The sequence below is a fragment of the Rhincodon typus genome, chromosome 23 (assembly GCF_021869965.1).
Source record: "Rhincodon typus isolate 14 chromosome 23, sRhiTyp1.1, whole genome shotgun sequence".
Lineage (NCBI taxonomy): Eukaryota > Metazoa > Chordata > Chondrichthyes > Orectolobiformes > Rhincodontidae > Rhincodon > Rhincodon typus.
Window position 1 is genome coordinate 44120063 of NC_063354.1, and position 24199 is coordinate 44144261.

General features: G+C 45.1%; 1 protein-coding gene across 2 annotated transcripts in view; it reads right to left on the reverse strand.

Annotated features, from left to right (window-relative positions):
- Positions 1-10199: 10199 nt before the first annotated feature.
- The window catches only part of LOC109937738 (E3 ubiquitin/ISG15 ligase TRIM25-like), a 26505-nt gene continuing 12505 nt past the window's right edge, over positions 10200-24199 (reverse strand). Inside the window, exons 3-8 of one of the 2 annotated variants that reach the window (XM_048610770.1) lie at positions 23487-23720; positions 20601-20772; positions 19182-19247; positions 17293-17382; positions 14828-14903; positions 12066-13047 (exon numbers count right to left, since the gene is read on the reverse strand). In XM_048610770.1, coding sequence (XP_048466727.1) covers positions 13026-13047; positions 14828-14903; positions 17293-17382; positions 19182-19247; positions 20601-20772; positions 23487-23720 — 660 coding nt within the window. In that variant the 3' untranslated portion in view covers positions 12066-13025. Of the gene's footprint in view, positions 13048-14827; positions 14904-17292; positions 17383-19181; positions 19248-20600; positions 20773-23486; positions 23721-24199 lie in introns of both variants that reach the window. The other variant, XM_048610771.1, reaches the window with a different exon arrangement.

Here is a 24199-nt window from a genome sequence, read left to right on the forward strand (position 1 = left end):
TGTGTGTGTCTGAGAGAGGAGCTGTGTGTGTGTGTTTGTGTGTGTGTGTGTGTCTGGGTGAGGAGCTGTGTGTGTGTGTGTGTGTGTGTGTGTGTGTCTAAGTGTCTGAGAGAGGAGCTCTGTGTGTGTGTGTGTGTGTGTGTGTGTGTATGTGCATGCGTGCATGTTTGAGAGAGGAGCTGTACGTGTGCGTGTGAGGTGGGGGAAGAGAGAGGGACTGTGCGTGTGAGGTGGGGGAAGAGAGAGGGACTGTGTGTGTGAGGTGGGGCAAGAGAGAGGGACTGTGTGTGTGAGGTGGGTATTTTGCTGCAAACAATGGTCTGTTTAAGGTTTGAGGTTTTTTAAGGCGAGGCGTGCCACAGTGAAAAACCGTAATTACCTCCTCAGAAGACAGACACGGGATACGACCGATAGAGTACCCTTCATCGTCCAGTACTTCCTGGGAGCGGAGAAACTATGCCATGTTCTTTGTAGCCTTCAACACATCATCGATGACGATGAGCACCTCGCCAAGATCTTCCCTACGCCTCCACTTCTCGCCTTCAAACAAGTACCAAACCATCACACACACACACACAGCTCCTCTCTCAGACACACACACACACACACACACACACAGCTCCTCTCTCAGACACACGCATGCACGCACACACACATGCGCACGCACACACACACATAAACACACGCACATACACACACTCACACACACACACACCCACACACACCCACACACACACACACACACACACACACAGACACACAGACATATATAAATCTATGGGGTGAATTTGCATTTGCAGATTTGTAATTGCAGATACATTCTATTTTGTTCAAAAAACATACAATTTGTAGACAGTCAATGCGGCATTTTATAAACTCCTGCTTTGGAAATAAAACCAGTCTGACTCCAGGTTAAAACACAGACAGATTCTAAACAAGGCCTCACACCTAAAATGCATTGTCTGACCTGAGATGTCACCTCTGGTATAGTGGTAAAGCCTTTAGTTATCCCAGGGCAGTGACATTGAAAGAAATTCTGGGATTTGCATATTAATCCTTTCCAACTGATTAAAGATTTAACAGTCATCTTAGGTTTGTTCAATACATTCACATCTATTCTTTGACTCTTTGATCTTTTGCTTATAAATTCTGTGTCTGATGCCACTTCTCTCACTGACATCTGAAGAAGGAGCGAGATTCCGAAAGCTTGTGTTTTCAGATAAGCCTACAACCTGGTGTCATATGATTTTTATCACCTTTTCATCTTTCACCAAAGATCACCAACATTGCAGATGCCAGTCTTCAGCCTATTTGATCCATTTTACTTATGGTTTGAGGAACTGGATATTGCAAAGGCTATGGTCCCCTACAACATTCTGGCAATAGTACTGAAGTCTTGTGCTCCAGAACCTGCCATGCTCCCAGGCCAATCTGCTCTAGTCCAGTCACGTCACTGATCTGAGATAACAAAGTGTAGAGCTGGATGAACACAGCAGGCCAAGCAGCATCAGAGAATAAGGAAAGCTAACGTTTCGGGCCAGAAGGGTCTAGGCCCAAAACGTCAGCCTTCCTGCTCCTCTGATGCTGCTTGGCCTGCTGTGTTCATCCAGCTGTACACCTTGTTATCTCAGATTCTCCAGCATCGGCAGTTCCCATTATCTCCTCACGTCACTGATCTACCTGATGATAGAAAGTTGCCCATGTATGACCGAAACACCAAAAACACGATAAACACATCCAGCCAATTACCACCCTATTGGTCTACTTTTGATCATCATTAAGGTGAAGGAAGGTGTCATTAACAGTGCTCCGAAGCAGCTCTTCCTTGTCATTAACCTGCTCACTCATCATTTTGGGTGCCTCCCGGCTCATTCAGATTCTGACCCCATTACAGCCTTAGTCCAAATATGGACAAAAGAGCTGATATATTCACCTGTGAAAGAGTTAGGGCTAGTCACTGCACTTCACATCTAGATCATTTTTGGCAACAGGGAGCCCTAGCGAAGCTGGGATCAAAGGGAATCAGGGGAATACTCCCCACTGGTTGGAGTCATACCTGGCACAAAGGAAGTTGTGGTTGTTGGAGATCAGTCATCTTAGCCACAGGTCATCAGTGCAGGAGTTCCACAAGGTAGTGTCCCAGACTCAACCACTTTCAACTGATACAGCAATTACCTTCCCGCCATCATAAGTTCAGAAATGAGGATGTTCACTGATGTTTGTACAAAATTCAGCAAAGTTCAACAGACTCTTGAAGTACTGAAGTTGTCCATGCTCAGAAGCAGAAAACCTGGGTAGTGTCTAGGTTTGAGCAGATAAATGGCAAGTTACATTTGTGTCACACAAGTGCCAGGCAATGGTCATCTCCAACAAGAGAGAATCTAACCATCATCCGCAGCATTGAATGGCATTACCATGACCGAATCCCCCACTATCAACATTCCAGGGTTTACATTACCAGCAACTGAACTGAACTAACTAAATAAGAGCAGGTCAGAGGGTAGGAATCCTGCATTGAGTAACATATCTCCTGATTCCCCAAAATCTCTCCACCATCTCCACCATCTAAAAGGCACAAGTCAGGAGTGTGATGGAGTACTCCCCACCTGCCTGGATGGGTGCAGCCTCAACAACACTCAAGAAGCTCTGACACCATCCAGGACAAAGCAGCCCGCTTGATCGGCACCACATCCACAAGCATCCACTCCCTCCTTCAAAAATGCCTCTATGGCAGCAGTATGCACCATCTGCAAGATATATTGCAAAAATTCTCCAAAGACCCTTGAAATCCACAAACACTATCATTGAGAAGGACATGGGCAGCAGATACATGGGAACATCACTATTTCAGGTTGGTGACCCATAACCAATGGGGTACCAGATGGATCAGTACTGGGAGTGGAACAATTTACAATATATTTTAGTGACTTGAAGGAAGGAAGTGAACATACTGTGGACAAATTTGTGGGTGACATGAAAATAGATGAAAAGGCAAGTTGCAAGAGGGTTACAAATGGTTTACAGAGAGATCTTGATAGGTTCAGTAAGTGGGAAAAATGTTGACAAATGGAATATGATGTGGGAAAATGTGAAGTTCATTTTGGAAGAAATACAGCATTATTTGAAAGGAGAAGAACTGCAGAAAGTTGCAGTACAAAGGGTGTTCTTGTACAGGAAACACAGAAAGCTAGCACACAGGCGCAGCAGGTAATCAGGAAGGCCAATGGAATATTGGCCCTTATTACAAGGGGGTTGGAGTATAAGAGCAAGGAAGTCTGACTGCAACTGTACAAGGTGCTGGTGAGATCACATCTGGAGGACTGTGAGCAGTTTTGGTCCCTTTATCTAAGGAAAGATATCACTCCATTGGAGACAGTTCAGAGAAGGTTCACTGGTATAGTCCCTGATGTGGAGAGATCATCTTATGAGCAAAGGTTAAACAGGTTGGGACTCTCCTCACTGGAATTTCGAAGAATGAGATGATCTCATTGAAAATTGGGAAGATGGTGGAGTAATGGTAATGTCACCGGACTAGAAATCCAGCAGTTCAAGCCTTTGGGATCATGGGTTCAAATCCCACCACAGCGGCAGTTGATTTCTTTAATAAATTTGGAATTGAAAGCTAATGTAGGTAATGGAGATCATTAAGGGGTGGCACTGTGGCTCAGTGGCTAGCACTGCTGCCCCACAGCACCAGGGACCCAGGTTCGATTCCACCCTCGGGCAACTGTCTGTGTGGAGTTTGCACATTCTCCCTGTGTCTGTGTGGGTTTCCTCCGGGTGCTCCAGTTTCCTCCTACAGTCCAAAGATGTGCAGGCTAGGTGGATTGGCCATGCTAAACTGTCCATAGTGTCCAGGAATGTGTAGATTAGGTGGGTTATAGGGGGATGGGTCTGGATGGGATGCTCCAAGGGTCAGTGTGGACTTGTTGGGCCAAAGAGCCTGTTTCCACACTGTAGTGATTCTATGAAAAAAAAATATAGGAGATGGTCATTGCCTCTAACTGGTGCAACACAAATGTTACTTGCCACTTATCCAAACATGGGTATTGTCCAGGTCTTGCCACATTTTGACATGAACTGCTTCATTATTGAGGAGCTGCAAATGGTGCTGAACATTGCACCGTTATCAGTGAACATCCCCATTTGTGCCCCTGTGATGGCAGGAAGGTTGTTATTGAAACAGCTAGAAATGATGGGGGCGAGGATACCATCCTGAGGACCTCCTCCAGAAATCACCTGGAGTTGAAATAACTGATCTCCAACAACCAAAACCATCTTCCTTTGTTCCAGCGATTACTCCAACCAGGTTGCCTCATTGTCTCCGGTTTTTCTCAGGCTTCTTGATGCGATAGTTGGTCACTGCCATCACTTGCTGCTTATGTTGTTTGGTATGCAAATAGCTCTGTGTTGTAGCTTCACCAGGTTGACATCTCATTTTTAGGTCTGGCTCTGCTGCTCCTGGCATGCCCTCCTGCACTCTCCATTGAACCAAGATTGATTCCATGGCTTGACGGTAATGGTAGGGAGGGGAATATGCCAGGCCATGAGGTTGCAGTTTGTGTTAAATACAGCTTTGCTGCTGCCATTGGCCTACAATCCCTCATGGATGCCTAGTCTTGAGTTGTTCGATCTTCTTGAAGGCTGTTCCATTTAGCACTGTGATACGGGCACACAACACAATGGAGGGTGTTCTCAATGTGAAGTTGGGGCTTTGACTCCACAAGGTTTGTCTGAGCATCACTCTCACTGATATTGTCGAGGACAGATGCACCTGCAGCAGGCAAATTGGTGAGGATGAGGTCAATTATGTTTTTCCAACTTATTGCTTCCCTCACCACCTGCCACAGACCCAGTCTAGCAGCTATGTCCTTTAGGACCTGACCAGCTTGATCTGTAGTACTGCTATCTAGCCACTCTTGTTGGCGGACATAGACGTTCCTACCCAGAGTACATTCTGCGCCCTTGCCATCCTCAGTGGTTCCTCCAAGTGTTGTTCAACATGGAGGGGTACTGGTCCATCAGTTGACATTGGGTTGGGGTGGGGCACAGTATGTTGCAACTAGCAGGAGGTTTCCTTGCCAATGTTTGACCTAATGACATGTGACTTAACCCTAACCTACATTAACCCTCCAAACAGTGACCAACTGTGCCTCCACCTCTGCTGGGTCTGTCCTGCTGGTGGTTCAGGGCACACTGATGATGGTGCTGTCTGGAATGTTGTGTGTTGAGTATGATAGGCTCCTGGAAGGTAATAGGATAGAAGTAGAATGACTCAAATACCCCTGAACCATAAAGCTGAATAAAAGGCATTTGGAGAAAGTCAGGCTTCGTAGAGAACAGACACACTTGCATGTGTCCATTTCAAAATTTCCTGCCATTAGCCACATCGGAATTTCAGAAATCCTCCTGTACATCTACCTCTTCCCTAAGAAGACTACATCTCGTTCTTCAGTATCATCTACTTCTTGCATTGTCATAGATTGGAATGGTCTGGTTTTAAATATTTACCCTGCAGATGGAGTTTCCCACTGCTCTAACAAACCATCCTAAAGTGACCTCTTATGGCATACATGCCACTTGGCATTAAAGGTTGGATAGGCTTCATACTGATGGGTTTTTTTTTACCACATCAGCGTCTGTTTTAAATGTGTGTGCTTTTCTGTGTTACTTTTGATTTCACAATATAATTTGTACAACTTTGCTCAAATGTATATTCTCAAGTGTTTTATCTGGAAAAATGAAGCTTATGTGACCTTGAATTCAGAATCATATTTAATAATGTAAAGTACCTTTATTAACACACACATCACTTTGTTCCAGAAAAGGACTATGATTTCTTTCATTATTCTGCTGATGCCGATGACGAACAGTGTAACTGAATGAACATAATAGAGTGGGTGGATTAACTAGCCTTGCTTGCAAATGAATTAAACATTGTTGGTTGATCTTTTGAGCCTGGGACAAGTTGAACTTGCAACGTATCCAGACTAGAACTGGTGAACTGAAATGCATTCCCCAGTTCACAACTAGCTTCACTATTACCAGCTCAACTAGCAGTCGTTTAAACATTGTACTGTGTTGGTAAGGTTTACAGAATAACTGCAATGTGACCAACTCCAGTTTCCATGTGGTATGGATTTGAATTGTAAGTTTCACATCAAACACAGGGATGAATGCCACTTGACAAAGCAGTTTGATATGTTATTTTATGCCACAGCAATGAAATGCATTGACAAATTCATGCTTTGGAATAGTGTAGGTTTGAACTGTGAATCGTATTGTCCTTTGCTATAATCTATATCTTGAAATAATTTTAAACAATAGACTATCTATCTCTCTTTTTAAAGATGAAACCAACTAAGACAAAAAAAATTTTTGAAGCTTTTCATCTTGTAATTTATGCTGACAATCAATTTAACATTTGCAGACAGAAGGAACATATTCACACGTCAGCCTTCCTGCTCCTATGATGCTGCTTGGCCTGCTGTGTTCATCCAGCTCTACACCTTGTTATCTCAGATTCGCCAGCATCTGCAGTTCCTACTAGGTCTATTTCTATGTGATTGTTAATGGAGTCCCGTGTTGAGAACTAGGCTTCCAGGAACTCCCTTGCATGCCTGGTGTTCCCTTGTCCCAGTATAGTCACTAAAATGACTAAAGGGAATTTCTGGAAGCCTGGTTCCCAACGCAGGGCTCCATTAATAAACAGTTCACCAACTTTATCAACACCTTTCACTCCAATCTCATATTCACCTGGACCATCTCCAATACCTCCCTCCCCTTCCTGGACCTCTCCATCTCCATTTCTGGTAACCGCCTCAACACTGACATCTATTTCAAGTCCACCAACTCTCACAGCTACCAGACCTTCTCTCACCCACCCTCCTGCAAGAATGAGATCCCTTACTCCCAATTCCTCCTCCTCCACTGCATCTGCTCCCAAGATGGGGTGCTCCATTCCCAAAATCCCAGATGCCCTCCTATTTCAAGGACCGCAATGCCCCTGCTCCGGTGATCAAAAATGCCCTTAACCGCATCCCTTGCATTTCCCACACCTCTGCCCTCACACCCCCACCCCGCAATAAAAACAAAGACAGAATCCCCCTGATCCTCACGTGTCACCCCACTAACCTGCGCATTCAACATATCTTTCTCCGCCACTTCCACCACTGCAAGCCAACCCCACGACCAAAGAGATATTTCCCTCCCCACCCCTATCTGCCTTCCGTAGGGACCGCTCTCTCCGCAACTCCCTCGTCCGCTCCACACTGCCCACTAGCCCCACCACCCCCGGCACCTTTCCCTGCAACCGGTGGAAGTGCTACACCTGCCCCTACACCTCCCCCTTCACCTCCATCCAAGCAACCAAAAAAACCTTCCACATCAGACAGAGGCAATGTGCTAATGTGGTCTACTGCATCCGCTGCTTCCGATGTGGCCTCCTCTATATTGGTGAGACCAAACGGAGGCTCGGAGACCGCTTTGTAGAGCACCTGCGCTCTGTGCACAACAAATGACAACACCTTCCAGTCGCGAACCATTTCAACTCCCCCTCCCACTCCCTGGGTGACGTGTCCATCCTGGGCCTCCTCCAGTGTCACAATGACGCCACCCGGAAACTGGAGGAGAAGCACCTCATATTCCGCCTCGGGAACCTACAACCCAATGGCCTAAATGTGGGTTTCACCAGTTTCAAAATCTCCCCACCCCCCAGCCTCATCCCATGACCAACCCTCCCTTTCATCCCTGCCTCCTTGACCTGACACAACCTGTCCATCTTCTGTCTCACCAATCCACTCCTCCCACCTCACTGACCAATCCCCACCACTACCTACCTGCACTCACCTATCACCATCCCACCTACCTTCCCCAGCCCCACCCGTCCTCTCTATTTATTTCCCAGCTCCCTTCCCCCCCTCCATTTCTGAAGAAGGGTCCCAACCCGAAATATCAACTTTCCTACTCCTCTGATGTTGCCTGGCCTGCTGTGTTCCTCCAACTCCATACTGTGTTAACCCCACATAGAAATAGATCCTGTACACAGACCGTCGCTAAAACAACAGAACCAGGAGTGACAAGACCCACCATACCAGAGGATCATATACATTCAGAACGGAGCAGAACACCAACACTTCGATTAGAGGTCGCACTGATGGTGATGCCTAGAATGATAACAAAATGTCTGCTCACCATGGAACAAGAGCTCAGCGAGCAAATGAACAACCACATCCACAATGTGAGCTACAAATTTTCGCTAAGACCTTCAAAAGGGCTTGTATTCCTTTGCATCAAGAGGATGAAGCACTGATCTAACATGTGGTGTTTAAGATGATTTCTTTAAAAAAAAAGTTTGGTAGGATAGATAAACTTTTTTTTTCTCTCCGGTGAGGAAATCAGGTAAAAGGAAGCCTAGCCTTAACATTGGAGCTAGGGTCAAGGAAATCAGTAAACACTTATTCACACAAAAATTCGCAAATGTCTGCAACTGTCCCCATGAAGGTTATGGAGTTCTCAAAACCATGTCTGATCGATTGTTACTGGGTCATGAATATTAAGGGATGTAAAACTATAAATAAGGTTAGGATGCAGATTAACCATGATCTAATTGAAAGGTTAAGCAGAATTGAGCAGTTGAACATCTTTACACGACCTTATCTCAAGCTAGGATTTACTGACAGTTAAGTCTTGGGGAGTTATACTAACTTGGGCCTATCTGCCATGCCAGGTGAATAATCCTGAACTTATGAGCACAAAACCCACCTGCAGTCAATATTAGGTCAGCATTTGGAGTTATGTAAGGTCTAATCATTTGGCATATCATTTCAGAATCAAGTCACGCATAAAGAGAGGTTGGATAGACTGGGACTTATTTCACTGGAGCATAGGAGGTTGACAGACCTAGTAGAAGTTTATAAAATAATGAGGGGCATAGATAGAGTTAATGTTAGTTGTCTTTTCCCTAGGGTGGGAGATTTCAAAACTAGGGGTCACATTTTTACGGTGAGAGGAGAGGGATTTTAAAAAGAGTTGAGGGGCAATTTTTTTACGCAGTGGGTGGTTCGCGTGTGGAATGAACTTCCTGAGGAAGTGGTGGACGTGGGTATAATTACGACATTTAAAAGACATTTGGCTAAGTACATGAATAGGAAATGTTTGGAGGGATATGGGCCAGGAGCAGGCAGGTGGAACTAGTTTAGTTTGGGATTATGGTCAGCATGGACGGGTTGGACTGAAGGGTCTGTTTCTGTGCTGTATGACTCTCTATAAAGGATCATATACATAGATTTTATTGATCTAAATCTCCTATGTATCTCAACAGTCATCTTTCAGTCTAGTTTGATCGCAGAGAATGAATCCGTTTTTGAGTTTCTCAGACTGCGTTATAAGCTGAACATCTAGTGCGTCATTTCACACAGTGTCTTCTTCATGCTTGCTCCAGTTGGATGACAGAACCTCTATGACTAACCGACAAACTGTCACTTTGTGCAAAATAAGACAAAACTTAAGAATGTGACACAGGAATTAAACAATATTTACATATTCATTCCCACACTGGTCTTGGCTGAGAGGCAGAGGTGATGCTGATGCAATCAAAAGTCTTAAAACGGATGGTGAGCCCAGATCTCAGTAAGATGTTCACTGATTAAATGCTCAAGTAATTTTTCAACCTTTCCATTGTCCCTCTCCATAATCCTGTCATCCCTGATGTACCAGAAGATAAAATGGCCTCAGCAACTCCTCATCACCATTGTAACTGCATCTCCCATCTCCTCTCACTCTCAAAATCACCTAAAGAATACATTCTTCCATTTTGTTTCTGCAGCAATCAGAAATTGCTGGATCTACTTCCATATTTTCGTCTGGCTTTAAGACAACGTGTTACTTTCCTATTCGAAATCACCTCCAGAACATTTTTTTTTCCTTACAAATGACCACAAATACCATGGAGCTTTGTTCAAAGTGTAAAGGGGTTCAGTGATGGACAAAATGGTGTCTCCCAGCTTTAAATGATCTGATCTCAAGCTAAGATTTACTGACAGTTAAGTTTTGGGCCTGTCTTTCTGCTGTGACAGGTGAATATCCCTGAAATTGCGAGCACAAAACCCACCTGGAGACAATATTAGGGTCAGCATTTGGAGTTGTGTATGGTCTAATCATTCGGTATATAATTTCAAAATCACATTACACATGAAGGATCATATACATAGATTTTATTGATCTAAATCTCATTCATTTGTACAGGAATGTAACAGCAGCTTGTTTGATATAAACATCCATTATAACACAGCTCCTATATAATTGGAATGTAGGAAGAGAGGTTTAATTAATATGTTCAGACTGCTTAATACAACAGGAACTGTTGCAGCCTCAAGTAGCAATTCTTAGACCTGTAGCAAATGCTAAAATATGCGATATATGCAATAGAACAACAGGAAGAGAATACAATAAGTTTTTAAAAATTAGCATTCGAGGCTCTGCAGACTGCAGAAATTACCTTTCCAGTAACTGACAGGACTAGGGAAAATTTGTGAAAGGCGTGGGTCCTGTTTTTAGGCTGTGTCCATCAAGACTCTGAGCTGGGAATTGTAGACACTGTTCCCCTCTGCCCTCCCACTCCCCATTGCTGACTTCGGTCAATGGGATATTCCCAGGAAGGGTGCTCACTCTCGTCTGATAACTGAAGGATCAGAATGACATAGAAAATTAGCACAATGATCCCTACGATGGATTGACATTAGACAATGTTACAGTTGCACGTAGTGAGTGGACTTTATAACGCAGGTGATAGGGGTCACAACTGTTGGCTGGGCAGATGGTGAATGCTCTGTAGCATCTCCTATGGAGAAGGCAAACTCTATTAAGGGACGATCTGCCATTTAAGTGGCCATCAATAGATCAAGCTGAGGTGGAGAGGTGGGAGGGCAAAAATTTCACCTGCCTCTCTGAATACTGCCAGCTAGTAAGGGACCAACAGTTCCCCACTGAAGGCAGTACCACCAGGAGCGATGGTGCAGACAATGAACCCGCCAGAGGCCCGGAATCGATGAGGGGCACAAGCCTTAGTTGAGCGAGGGTGGGGTCAAGAGGGAGGCATAGCTCTCAATGGGAACCACCTTCCCAATCGCTGGTCCCTGCATACATGCCAATGACCCATCTCCCCTGGAAGCCAGCAAGCAAACACACATCATGGTTGAATACCAGTGACACTGGGATAAAGCCTGTAAATGATCATTAGTTGATCACCTAAGGGCCTCCAATGGCATTGCGGTGGGAAAGCCATCCTGACAGTGTCATCCCAATCTCCACCCTCCAGCCCAATTAAATGGCCTCCACCTCCAACCTTGCCTCGAGGGAAGGCATTAAATTCCACCCAATGTGCGTACGGGCTCCCTCACAAGCATCCCTTTTGATTAATAGTGTAGGCTCCTCAAATAAAATAACCAGAAGAATAAACAGCATGTGGGCACTGTCACAAATCAAGGACAGCATTGGGACAAACACAGAGAATGCTGGAGAAAGTCGAGAGTTTCAGAAGTTGTAAAGAAACGTCGCACCAGATTCTCTCTCGACAGATGCTGTAGAGTTTCTCCAGCATTCTGTATTTGCTTCAGATTTCCAGCATCTGCAGGATTTTGCTCTTGTTCTAAGTAGAGCACTGAGTTAGGCCTCAGCAGACTTCATATCACTGCTGGATATGTGTGTCACTGGCAAGGCCAGGATTTATTACTCAACCATAGCTGTCCTTGAAAGCTTCTGCAACTATGGTAGTCCATCTGGTGTAGGTCGCTCAAATGATTCACAACAAAGACTTCAATTTACGATGAGCTTCACTGGTGGGGTAGCACGGTGGCTCAGTGGTCAGCACTGCTGCCTCACAGCACCAGGGATCTGGGTTTGATTCTACCTATGGGTGACTGGCTGTGTGGGGTTTGCACATTTTCCCCGTGTCTGCATGGGTTTCCTCAGGGTGTTCTGGTTTCTTTGCACAGTCTAAAGATGTGCAAGTTATGTGGATTGGCCATAGGGTCCAGGGATGTTTAGGTTAGGTGTGTTAGACTTGGGAAATGCAGAGTGACAAGAATAGGGTAGGGATGTGGGTCTGGGTGGGATGTTCTTTGGAGGGTCAGTGTGGACTTGATGGGCTGAATGGACCAAGGGCAGGCTCTAATGCTAGAATCATAATGTACTCTACACCACAGCTAAAGGATCATTCCTTAGTGTGAAGTTGATCAGACTGGGAACCTGCTTCTCAAAGTTGCATAGTGACCTTTTTTTAAAGTGAATGACTGTTTGTATTGGCTGTTACCAGGTTTGGTGTGATGCCATCCATGGTGAAATAGCTGAACAGCATGTGTTGTCCAGGTACACACACGGGAAGAATGGCCATTGTGGGTTGACCTAGATGCCTTCAGAATACATGCACAAGAACACAGCTGAGAAATGAGAGTAGCTTTAACAAGTTCCAGTCTACCTCTTGTTACTTGAGCTGCTGAGTCCTTAGAAAAGTGTCTGAACCAAAGAGTCAGAACACAGCATAGAGTGATTTTTATCCATAGTGCACATCACTCTGTAAAAATGACAAGGTGCTACTTGGAGAGAACCCAGTCCAGTTACATACCTAACCAGGTAACTTCGATTCCACCTAAGTCTGCCATTTGGACAGTAAGGGCACATGATGCAACTGATTCACAAGGAGGAAACTGGGTGTGGGTGAGATTGATGACCACACACCAGGACAAATCCTCAGCTCCCACCCCAAACCATTCCTCCTCAAGTAAAAGATACACTTTTGGGTTTTCTGCTTCACACAGTTGTATCTAAGTCCCAGGTCAGCACAGAGGCTCCAGAGAAGGTGATACCTGCAGTAAAATGTGTCGTGGTGACAGCTCGTTATATACACAATTGGTCAGAAATTCTCCAAAGTCAGCAGCTACTCCTGACTGTGCCAAGTCTTCAGTTTTAGTTACATTCTCTCTGTACCCAACTGGACCAGGTGGGAGTATTCATTTATTCTGTTTGGATCAAAAGTCAGCTTCAAGGAGTCTAAAAGACAGAAATATGATGGTATTTTAATTGAGCCTCATTTTTGTTATTGTTAGGAATTATTTGAGTATTTCTGAAAAAAAAACACATTTTATCATGATTTTTCAAATTGCACTCATCAGGACAATTGTGCGTTCACAAAAAAAATACCAATTTTATGGGAAAAGTAACATTAATACTGTATGAGAGGAGAGTGGTGACTGGTTGGTAAGTGACTGATAGAGACGTTGCCTTGGAGAAAGCACCGTTTGATGATCACTGACAGTTAATTGTCGGGCTTTGTTTAAATTTTAAACCAGGCAAGTTGACTGTGTTTGGTCAAGGCATTGTCCTGAGAAATGAGCCAGCAAACGGCTGCTGAGCTGTAACAGGCACATCCTACAGTGTCCTGAGTTTGCCAAGAATTTAACAGACAAACGATTTAGGATTGTCAGTCAGATACAGCATGGCACACTTGTGTATGCTGGAGGCTGCATACATACTATTACACAGGACCCTGTCCTTTGCAGAAAGGGAGAATATGTACACACACAGACTCCCCCAGTTACTGCAAACAGACTGGGAGAGAGAGTTGTCCAAAAAAGATGAGGAACAGATTCTGTAGAGATATAGTTGAAGTCAGAAATCATTTTAAAGTGTTTTTAGAAAACTTGAGACAATTGAATTTTCTGTGTGACTGACACAATAGGTGCAGCTCAGTGATATGGTTCACTGCTAATTCTATACAAAGGATGGTCCGTGCCTCTCAGTGATCCTTCTGTCTGCCACCTGTTCTCCTTCAATTGCTCCTTCTCCTCTTCTTTGCTTTTCTTTTTCTTGTTTACTTCCATTTTCCTTAGAGAGAGGTTTCGGACCATGTCCATGCTGCACATGATGTGATATATTGTGATGTTGTATGACAGTGTGCATTGTAACATGGCATTTGCCTTAGATTTTTGGCTTCTGATGCAAGAAGCATGTATCTCTTGACAGCTCCTTGCCATTCTCTCTTATGCTCTTGAATTCCCCCTCCCCTTCTCGCCATTCATCGCCTTCACCATATTGTACTTTTCACACTATCTCTGAACCACATATGTTCTGTCTTCCCTATCCTATCTTTTCTCTCCTCTCCCTTATCGCTCCCTCCCTACTCTTTGAAACAAAAGGTAAAAGGGAAAAATCAAGTCCCTTCGAAACCGTCTCCCTCAGACACTCCTGGGACGGGGACAGCACCAGGTCAAATCCAGAGTAAAGCTTACTCTACTCTTTTTAAATAGAAAAGTAAATTCTCCACGACTCTGGAACTCAAAGGTCCCTTGACACTGTTATACTCAAAACAAAGTTCCTTCAACTCTTTTGAAATAAAAATGATGTTCTCTCAACTCCATCCCCATCAAACACTCCTGGGGTAAGGACAATCGGTCCCTCCCTATTCTGTCCCTACAACTGGTCAAAGGTTTCCTTTCACATCCCTCAAAACCATAATTCCCGACCTACTCTTCCCATCGCCTTACGGCTGGGAAACCACTGAAGTTAAAAGGCACCAGGGGCAGGTTGCCCCAGGACAGGTGAGGGTGTGAGGTCCATGGTTCAAGGACATGAGCAGAATGGGGACAGGACAGCTGGAGATCCATGATACCTTGCATCAGAGAGAGCATAGCTGGAGAAACAATGAACCCTACACTTCACTGATGATACATTATTGAAAAGAGAATCATTAAGTCGCATTCTAGATGTTTTTTTTAATAAAGTTAACTGAGAGGAATGTGCAGTAAGAAATAAACAGAAATGGCACGTTTACCTGCAGCGCCTCCTGGAGGAACCAGCCGGGGAGGCGTTCTGTGGAGGAGCAGCAACGCCATCCAATGGTGGCTGAACTGAAAGGTAATTGTCAGTATTACTGGCCTTGTAACCTAAAGCAATGCTTGGCTGCCACATTATCAAACCACCCTTGTAATCTAAAGCAATGCTTGGCTGCCACATTATCAAACCACAGGCCTGGGAAATTCTTGTGACAACGGCAAGTGTGTGCTGGGCACACTGGTGAGATTCTGCGTGGGCAGGGCTACCTTTAGTGAAACAGGTAGAACTCCACAAGCGTCGCTTGAGTTCCCATGATTTCTGAATCGCTATGAAGTTGAAAGACTATTCCAAAAGGTAACGACAGAACAGAGCCAAAGTGAGGTACAGGGACTCCCTGTGTGGGGAGATACACTCCTTTATTTCCATCAGTGTATGGTTGTTTTGGCTCCAGAAGGGCCGTCAAAAAATATGGCTTTTCACAGAATCATTACATTGCGGAAGCAGGCCACTCAGCCCATTGAGTCCGCACCAACCCTCTGAAGAACATCCGACCCCATAACCCCACATTTCCCATGGCTAATCCACCAAGCCTGTGCACCCCTGGATAATTTAGCACGGCCAATCCCATCCTAACCTGCACGCCTTTGGACTGTAAGAGGAAACCGGAGCACCTGGAGGAAACCCACGCAGACATGGGGAGAATGTGCAAACTCCACACAGACAGTCACCGGGGGCTGGAATCGAACCCGTGTCCCTGGCGCTGTGAGGCAGCCTCAGTAACCATTGGGCCACTGCGCCACCATTTTTCATTGTCTTAAAGGTTTAGTAAAAATCTCTTCATTCAGACAGTAGAGACCAGGCCAATTAGAAATACAGAGTGTGGGATAGAGGTAACTTTAGCAATCCTCCATCCTTCCACCCTGAAGACAATGGGACTAGAAGATTCCATATCCCATGAGTAGACAGATCCATGCTGTTGTGTATCTCATGAAATCTCCTCCCACTGCCTCCAGAGAGCTGAGTGTGACCCCGACAGGAGTGGGTGGGGAAGGTGTGTCTCACCTTTCAACATATGGTTGCAAGATCTGTAATGAGCTGGAGCCTGCAGTATTTGGCTGTAAGGATAACTGATCTGAATGAACTAGCTAATCATTTGAAAGCTTACTTTTTTCCATGCTAATGGTTAGCGGACCACCACAGTACAAGAACTGTTATTAGTGAACCGATTCATGTGATGACAATAGCTTTGGACAGCAATGGAAACAATTGCAGGATGAGACGTGTGAGGAGGACAAACCCCTCAGAGAACAGGAGCCACCATGAAGCCAAGAAGTTTAAAGAAATGGTATTCGTGTTGTGGAAAATTCTGGCTTGCTTCAAGGTTTCTCAATCCTTCAAGCACAAACACTTGATCAGATGGACATTTTTGGCATCTATCCTTTATCCCTCACAGTTGAACAGCATATAGAAGGGTATGTATATAGGAGATCACAAGGGGGAAATCATTTGCAGGGACTACAGACCAGGAGATTGCCTGATATATGGGGGACTTCAGCATGAAGAAAGGTTGGATAGACTGGATTTGTTTTCACTGGAACGCAGGAGGTTCAGGGCAATCTGATAAAAGATTATAAGATTGTGAACAATGTGGAAAGTATGAGGCTTTTTCTCCAGGGTGGAGGGGTCAATTACTAGGGGGACACAGGTTTGGGGTGTGGGAGAGGTGCATGGGTGGGAGAAGTTTAGAAGTGATGCGCAAGGCAAGTTTTTCATACAAAGGGTGGTGAGTGCCTGGAACATGCTGCCAGAGGAGGTGGTGGAAGCAGACACAATAGCAGGATGCAGTAAACACCTGGATGAATACATGAATAGGGAGAGAATAGAGGGATATGGATCCTGTAAGTGAAGGCAGTTTTAGTATGGAAGGGCCTGTTCCTATGCTGTATTTTTCTTTGCAACAAAAACAAAAGTTGCTGGAGAGGCTCAGCAGACCTGGCAGCATCTGTGAAGAAAAAATCAGAGTTAATGTTTCGAGTCCAGTGACGCTTCCTCATTACAGGACCTGAAACGTCAACTCTGATTTTTTCTTCACAGTTGCTGCCAGACCTGCTGAGCTTTTCCAGCAACTTCTGTTCTTGTTCCTGATTTACAGCATCCGCAGTTCTTTCAGTTTTTAGAATGGATGTCCACTTGGCTGACCTCCTTATAATCTCTACAGCTGCAAAAACTTATGGAATGCCCTGAAGTTGTGAAAGATGCTACAGAAATTCAAATTCATTTCTTTTCCCCATCGGGAAACTGAAAAAAAACTTTCAATTCGCTGATCACAAACCTAAATGACCAGCCCGTTAAAAGGATAAAGTTTCAGAGAGATAGCCATCTCCTGGATCTATGCCAGCAGCTGGCAGTCCTGAAGGAGGTGCACAAGGTCTCTGATTGGTTCAAACCGTAAAAGGTACTCACATCGTCTAAGCTCTTTCCGAATCTTGGCTTCTGGGGGAAGCAGAGAGGTTCGTGGAGACACATCCGATAGTCGAGCAGTTTTCTCACTGCCTGTATATAACAAAAGAGATGGAAGATGGAGCTTATTTGTGCATTGTGGATCCTTAATCCAGGGCCTGTGGCAGCTCTCTCTCTTGTTCAAACCTCAATCCACAATCGTAATACTCAGTTCTAAAGGACACTGGGTAAGCTAAGGTCTCACCTGCCCTCTCCAGTGCAGATAAAAGATATTGGTGAGACCATGCAGGCGCTATGACAATGGATGAATGGACACCATGCACCAATCGCCAGACAGGTATGTTACCTCCCACTGGGGGAGCACTTCAGCGGTGAAGGGCATTCAGCTTCTGAACTTCGGCTAAGCGTTCTCCAAGGCGGACTTCAGGATACACAACAACACAGAGTCACAGAGCAGAGACTGATAGTCAAGTTCCATACCCATGAAGACAGCCTCAGTGGAGATCTTGGGCTGATGTTGCAAAACAGGTGACAACACCACACTGCTCTATATCTGTAAAACCTTCCTCACTGTCCTGTTTTGACACCATCACCTGGGTAAATTGTTATGATCTCACTACCTTAATTAGTTTGTACAGTTTTGGATTACTTATCACTTTGGTTAGACCTTCAGCATGTGACTCTTATACCCATCATGCTATTTCCAGTCATTTAGCTTGTCTCCAGCATCACACATTTTTATATTTTTTGTAATTATCTCTCTGCCTCATTTAATCAGATTATAGGTCATCCCTTCACTTGTTATTCAGCTGTTGACACTTTACTCACACCATCTGACACTTTTGATCACCTGCAGAGACTTATTATTCAGCACTCCACAACACCATTTATATGATCCTTTGATCTCTCTGCCTTTGATCTGACTGCCCATAAATTCTGTGCCTGTGTGCTTCCCTCTAACTTTACCTGACGAAGGGGCAGCGCTCGGAAAGCTTGTGATTTCAAATAAACCTGTTGGACTGTAACTTGGTGTTGTGTGATTTCTGACTTTGTCCCACACCATTGTAGCACTGGCACCTCCACATCATGGATAAAACGTTACATAGATGTGTGTAGGAACAGGAATGTTCTCTTGTTGTCCTGGTCAATGTTTCTGAGGCTCACCAGAAAAATTGTCAACAATAACATTCTGCAACGTACTGCCCTAGATTCTTCAGGAACTAAAATTTGAGGCACTGCTACAGGCAGGTGGAAAAGTTGTTGGGACAATAAAAAGATTGAGATTTTTTTAAAACTGTCTTTGAAGTCTCTTGTGTTCTGTGTTAACAAGGGGCACTATATTTTCTTTTATTATTCATTCACAGGGTGAGGCATCTAGGCCAGCATTTATTGCCCATCCCTAATTGCCCAGAGGGCAGTTAAGAGTCAACCACATTGCTGTGGGTCTGGAGTCACATGTAGGCCAGACCAGGTAAGGATGGAAGTTTCCTTTCCTAAGGGACATTAGTGAACCAGATGGGCTTTTTGCAACAATCAACAATGGATTCGTGGTCATCATTAGACTCTTAATCCTTTTTTTTAAGTTGAATTCAAATTGCACCATCTGCCTTCGAACCCACGTCCCTGGAATATTCCTGGGTCTCTGGATTAATAGTCCAGTGATAATACCACTAGGCCATCACCTCCCCCATGACAATCTTAGAACAAATTTTCTGCTCACCCATTGCCGTGGGACAGTATTTCCCACAAGGCTGGTCATGTCAGGTGGGGCAGTGGCGGAAGCTAGGGCAGATGGAGATAGGAGCTCATGTGATGACACCCCAAAATGTACCAATCAACAATGACAACCCTACTACTTCCTGTTTTGACGCCAAGACTGGATGATGACTCACCTCCCTCACAGAACACGTGTGCCCCCACCATCCGCCAAATTGGATACTCCAGCAGCCATTTTGCATCTGTAAATCAAGCCCAGTGTCATTGAATTTCTAGACCTACATTTTACAAGTATTTAATTGGCTGTGACGTCCTTTGTAACATTCCAAAACCCGTGAAAGGTAATGTATGAGTACAAGTAGGCTCTGAGATAGTAGGAACTGCAGATGCTGGAGAATCTGAGATAACAAGGTGTAGAGCTGGATGAACACAGCAGGCCAAGCAGCATCAGAGGAGCAGGAAAGCTGACATTTTGGGCCTAGACCCTTCTTCAGGAATCATCATGTGACTGAAGAAAGAGGAGAAAAGTCAAGAGGGCTGTCCCCTCCAACTCTTAATGGATTGATTTATGAGGAAATGCTGAAACAACCAGGACACTTCATCCTTGCAAGGGGGTAAGATGGAGCCGAGTCCATAGAAGTGTAGAAGACATTAAATAGGATTGATACGGTTAATTAAGAGTACACTGGAGTCCTGGAGCAAAGGAGAAATTGCCGGAAACTGCTAACTTAGAATTATTGCTGAGGAAAATCCACAAACAAGATCTGGATGGTTTCAAAACAGGCAGAAGAAGGTTTTTTTTTTATTCATTAATGGGATGAGGGTGTTGCTGGCTAGGCCAGCATTTATTGCCCATCCCTAATTGCCCAGAGGGCAGTTCAGAGTCAACCACATTGCTGTGGGTCTGGGGTCACATGTAGGCCAGACCAGGTAAGGATGGCAGTTTCCTTCCCTAAAGGGCATTAGTGAACCAGATGGGTTTTTTCCCCAACAATCGACAATGGATTCACGGTCATCATTAGATTCTTAATTCCAGATTTTTTTTATTGAATTTAAATTCCACCATCTGCCATGGTGGGATTCAACTGTGATTGGTACATTTTGGGGATGTCATCACATGACCTGCACCACTGCACCATTGCCTTGTGGCCAATGTTGTCCCACAGCAATGGGTGAGCAGAAAATTTGTTACAGTCAACCCTGGCCAGAAATCCCTCATACAAAAGAAAGTAGCTACATCAAACTATCACATCCCAGAATAATCTCCCAGCTCAGCTTCAATTGGTTCAAAGACAAATTTCCCAGTCTGGTTTTACCTCAAATAGGCCTTAGTTACTAAAAGAGTGTTTCATCCATTCCAGAGATTACATGGTCTTGGAGGTTCGTGTATTGTATGATAAATAAGGGGCAGATTCGTTGTTATCTTTTGCTGTATGTCATTGTTGTCTCCTCCATGCCAATCTACTGAATGTAACACCCCCATTTCACCAACATTTCGTGATCTGGGAGCATGGAGGAAGTGGGAGGGGGAGGTGGGGAGATTCAAACCCTCCGAATGTGTCCCTTTAAACAGACCTGTTCTGGGATCCACTGACCTCTGACCTCTGTGCTCTTCAGTTTGCGTTTCATAGCTCGACGTAGGCACTCCTTCACCTGGGCAGAAAGTTCAGTGGCAGCTTCGCTGGCACGTGCCAGTTTGAAACGTAGGTCAGACTTTAACTTCGGGACGTCAGAGACCTGAGAGGAGGAGCTGAAACAAAGGGACTCCTGAAAGGAAGCACAGAACTGGAAGAATGAAGAACTTGCATTCATATAGCACTTTTCATGACCACAGAACATCCTAAAAGTCAATGAAGGCAGTCAATTTGTGCACAGCCACCCAACAAACAGCAATATGAAAATGACCAAGTAATTGATTTGTGATATTGTTGGAGTGATAAATATTGGCCAGGACATCAGAGAGAAGTCCCCTACTCTTAAATCATTTAATTGGTTTTATTGGTTCACAGCACATCAGTTTCACTGGCTAGACCAGCATTCATCACCTGTCCCTAATTATTTTTTTCCCCTCATAGAATCCCTATAGTGTAGAAACAGGCCCTTCGGCCCAACAAGTCTACAACGACCCATCCTCCAATAACCCACCTAAGCTCCACATCCCTGAACACTATGGGAAATTTCCCATGGCCAATCCACCGAGCCTGCACCTCTTTGGACTATGGGAGGAAACCCGCGCAGACACGGGGAGAATGTGCAAACTCCGCACAGACAGTTGCCCGAGGGTGAGATCAAACCCGGGTCCCTGGCGCTGTGAAACAGCAGTGCTAACCCCTGAGCCACCATGCAGCCTTAAATATCCTGGAGAACATGGTGCAGAGCTATTTTCTTGTCAACCGTTGCAGTCCACCTGCTGTAGGTTGACCCACAATGCCCTTAGGGAGGGAATTCCAGGATTTTGACCCAGAGACACTGAAGGATCGGCGTTATATTTCCAAGTGGTGTGTGTCTTGGAGGGAAACTTGGGGTGATGGTGTTCCTATGCATAAAACAAGCTTGTGGCAATGGCTCGTTGTTTTAGGGGCATGATTCTCGCTTTGGGGATTCCACAGGTTAGATATGCGAAAGGTCCTGGGTTCAAATCTCAGATGGACCCTGATTGTTTGCCTTTGGGGCAGCACAGTGGCTCAGTGGTTAGCACTGCTACCTCACAGCAGCAGGGACCCGGGTTCGATTCCACCCTCGGGTGACTGTCTGTGTGGAGTTTGCACGTTCTCCCCGTGTCTGTGTGGGTTTCCTCCGGGTGCTCCGGTTTCCTCCCACAGTCCAAAGATGTGCAGGTTAGGGTGGATTGTCCATGCTAAATTGCCCCGTAGTGTTCAGGGATGTGTAGATTAGGTGAGTTATAGGGGGATGGGTCTGAGTGGGATGCTCTGAGGTTCGGTGTGGACTTGTTGGGCCGAAGGGCCTGTTTCCACACTGTAGGGATTCTATGATTCATCTTCTAGATAGGCCAAGGGCACGTTTCGATGCTGTATGAGTCTATGATTCTATTCGACAGTATAAACTGCTCCTACCTGAATGTCTGTGGATGTGGTGCCAATCAAATGGGCCATCTAGTTTGGATGGTATCAAGCTTCTTGAGTGCCATTGGAGCTGCACTCATCCAGGCAAGTAGGGAGTATTCCATCACACTCCTGACTTAGAGTCACAGAATCATACAGCACGGAAACACACCCTTCGATCGAACCAGTTCCAGCCAAATATAATCTCAAATTAAACTAGTCCCACCTGTCTGCCCCTGGCCCATATCCCTCCAAAACTTTCCTGATGGTGAATAGACTTTGGAGATGAGTTACCCACTGCAAAATAATGCAGGGAGATGGGCCTTCAGTTTAACATGTCATTTGAAGGACAGTGCCAACAATGTTCTTAGTGTTGTAATGGAACGACAGAAAGGATTTATGCATTAAAGTCTAAGTTGTGAAAATTTTAACACACAACCTTCTGACTCAGAATTGACTGCGTTACTCATTGCATACAGGCCGCTAAATGTTACAGGGGGTGTTACAGGGTTGGACAGTGTGTTCACCCCAAGGATCTTGGATCTGGGGTCAAATCAGCAACAAATAATAATCTCTCTGCTGCCTCTACATGGGGTAGGGGGCCTCAGCAAAGTTCCCAGCAGTCATTGTCGCACACCATAAAACCGAGATTAATGGTACAGGACCAAGGTACCAATCCCAGGACCGACACTCGGGCGGCTGATAAGGAAAGTGAAGACACTAACATAGAAACAGGGGCAGGAGTACACCACAGGGTCACAGAGTCATACAGCACAGCAACTGACCCTTCGGTCCGACCAGTCCATGCTGACCATAATCTCAAACTAAACTAGTCCCACCTGCCTGCTCCTGGCCCATATCCCTCCAAATATTTCCTATTCATGTACTAATCCAAATGTCTTTTAAACACCGTAACCGTACCCACATCCACCACTTCCTCCGGAAGTTCATTCCACACACAAACCATGTAAAAAAGTTGCCCCTCATACCCTTTGCAAATCTTTTTCCTCTCGCCTTATAAAATCATGAGGGGCGTGGATAAGATGAATAGTAAAGGTCTTTTCCCTGGTGTATGGAAACTAGAGGCTGCCAGTGAAGTTGGTGGAAGCAGGTACGTTAGTAACATTTAAGGCGTATCTTGATAGACACATGAATGGGAGGCAAACAGGGGGATAGAAACTGCACATGGGCATTAAGTAATGGTTCTAAATAAGGACTAGGAATTGGCGCAGGCTTGGTGGGCCATAGGGCCTGTTCCTGTGCTGTATTGAACATTATTACACCAGCAGCACATCTCGTTGGGATTTAGATGAGAGTATGTTTATGGTATTGCTGATAACATTGTTAAAATGTAATGCTAATGAACTAAGTGTGTGACCATTGGGTTGTACATTAGTGAATGGTGATGAACGATTTTACCTGCACAAATTTGAAATTGTCGCTCTTATTGGCTAGAATCTCCAACTGCAGTTTCTTTTCGCGCAGCTCTCTACATCTCTGCTCCAGCTGAGTCCTGATGCAGGTCCCCTGGTTCAGGACTGTTTGCTGTTCCCGCCCAATTAAACGAATCACCACTTTCAGGGCCTCCTCAATCGCTTCCGTCATCGCAGAAAATTTGTTGGTGATTTCCAATTCCACCTGTTGTGCCGTTCTCTGCGGTGAGATCAGAAAGAGCTTTAAACCAACTCCATGCCCAGTGCACCAAGCAATGCTTCCTCCAGTCACCCAGTCTCACCCAGCGACATCCATTCCAAACTCCCAGAGCGACCAACTCCCAACTCTCAATTTGAGAAAAGAAGGCTGAGTAGAGGACTTTTAAAAAGGTATTAAGATTTTGATAGTGCAAAGAGCACAGCAAAGAACAACTTGCACAAACACAGATACAGGAGGCACCCATGCAACCAGGAACACACACACAGCCAACACAGACCTGGGAACGCACACAACCATCAGAGATAGGGGAACACACACACAACCAGCACAGACCTGGGAATAGACACATGACCAGTAAAGACCTGGGAACAGACACATAACCAGCACAGACCCAGGGACACACACATAACCAACACAGACCTGGGAACACATACACATAACCAGCACAGACCCAGGAACACACACATAACCAACACAGA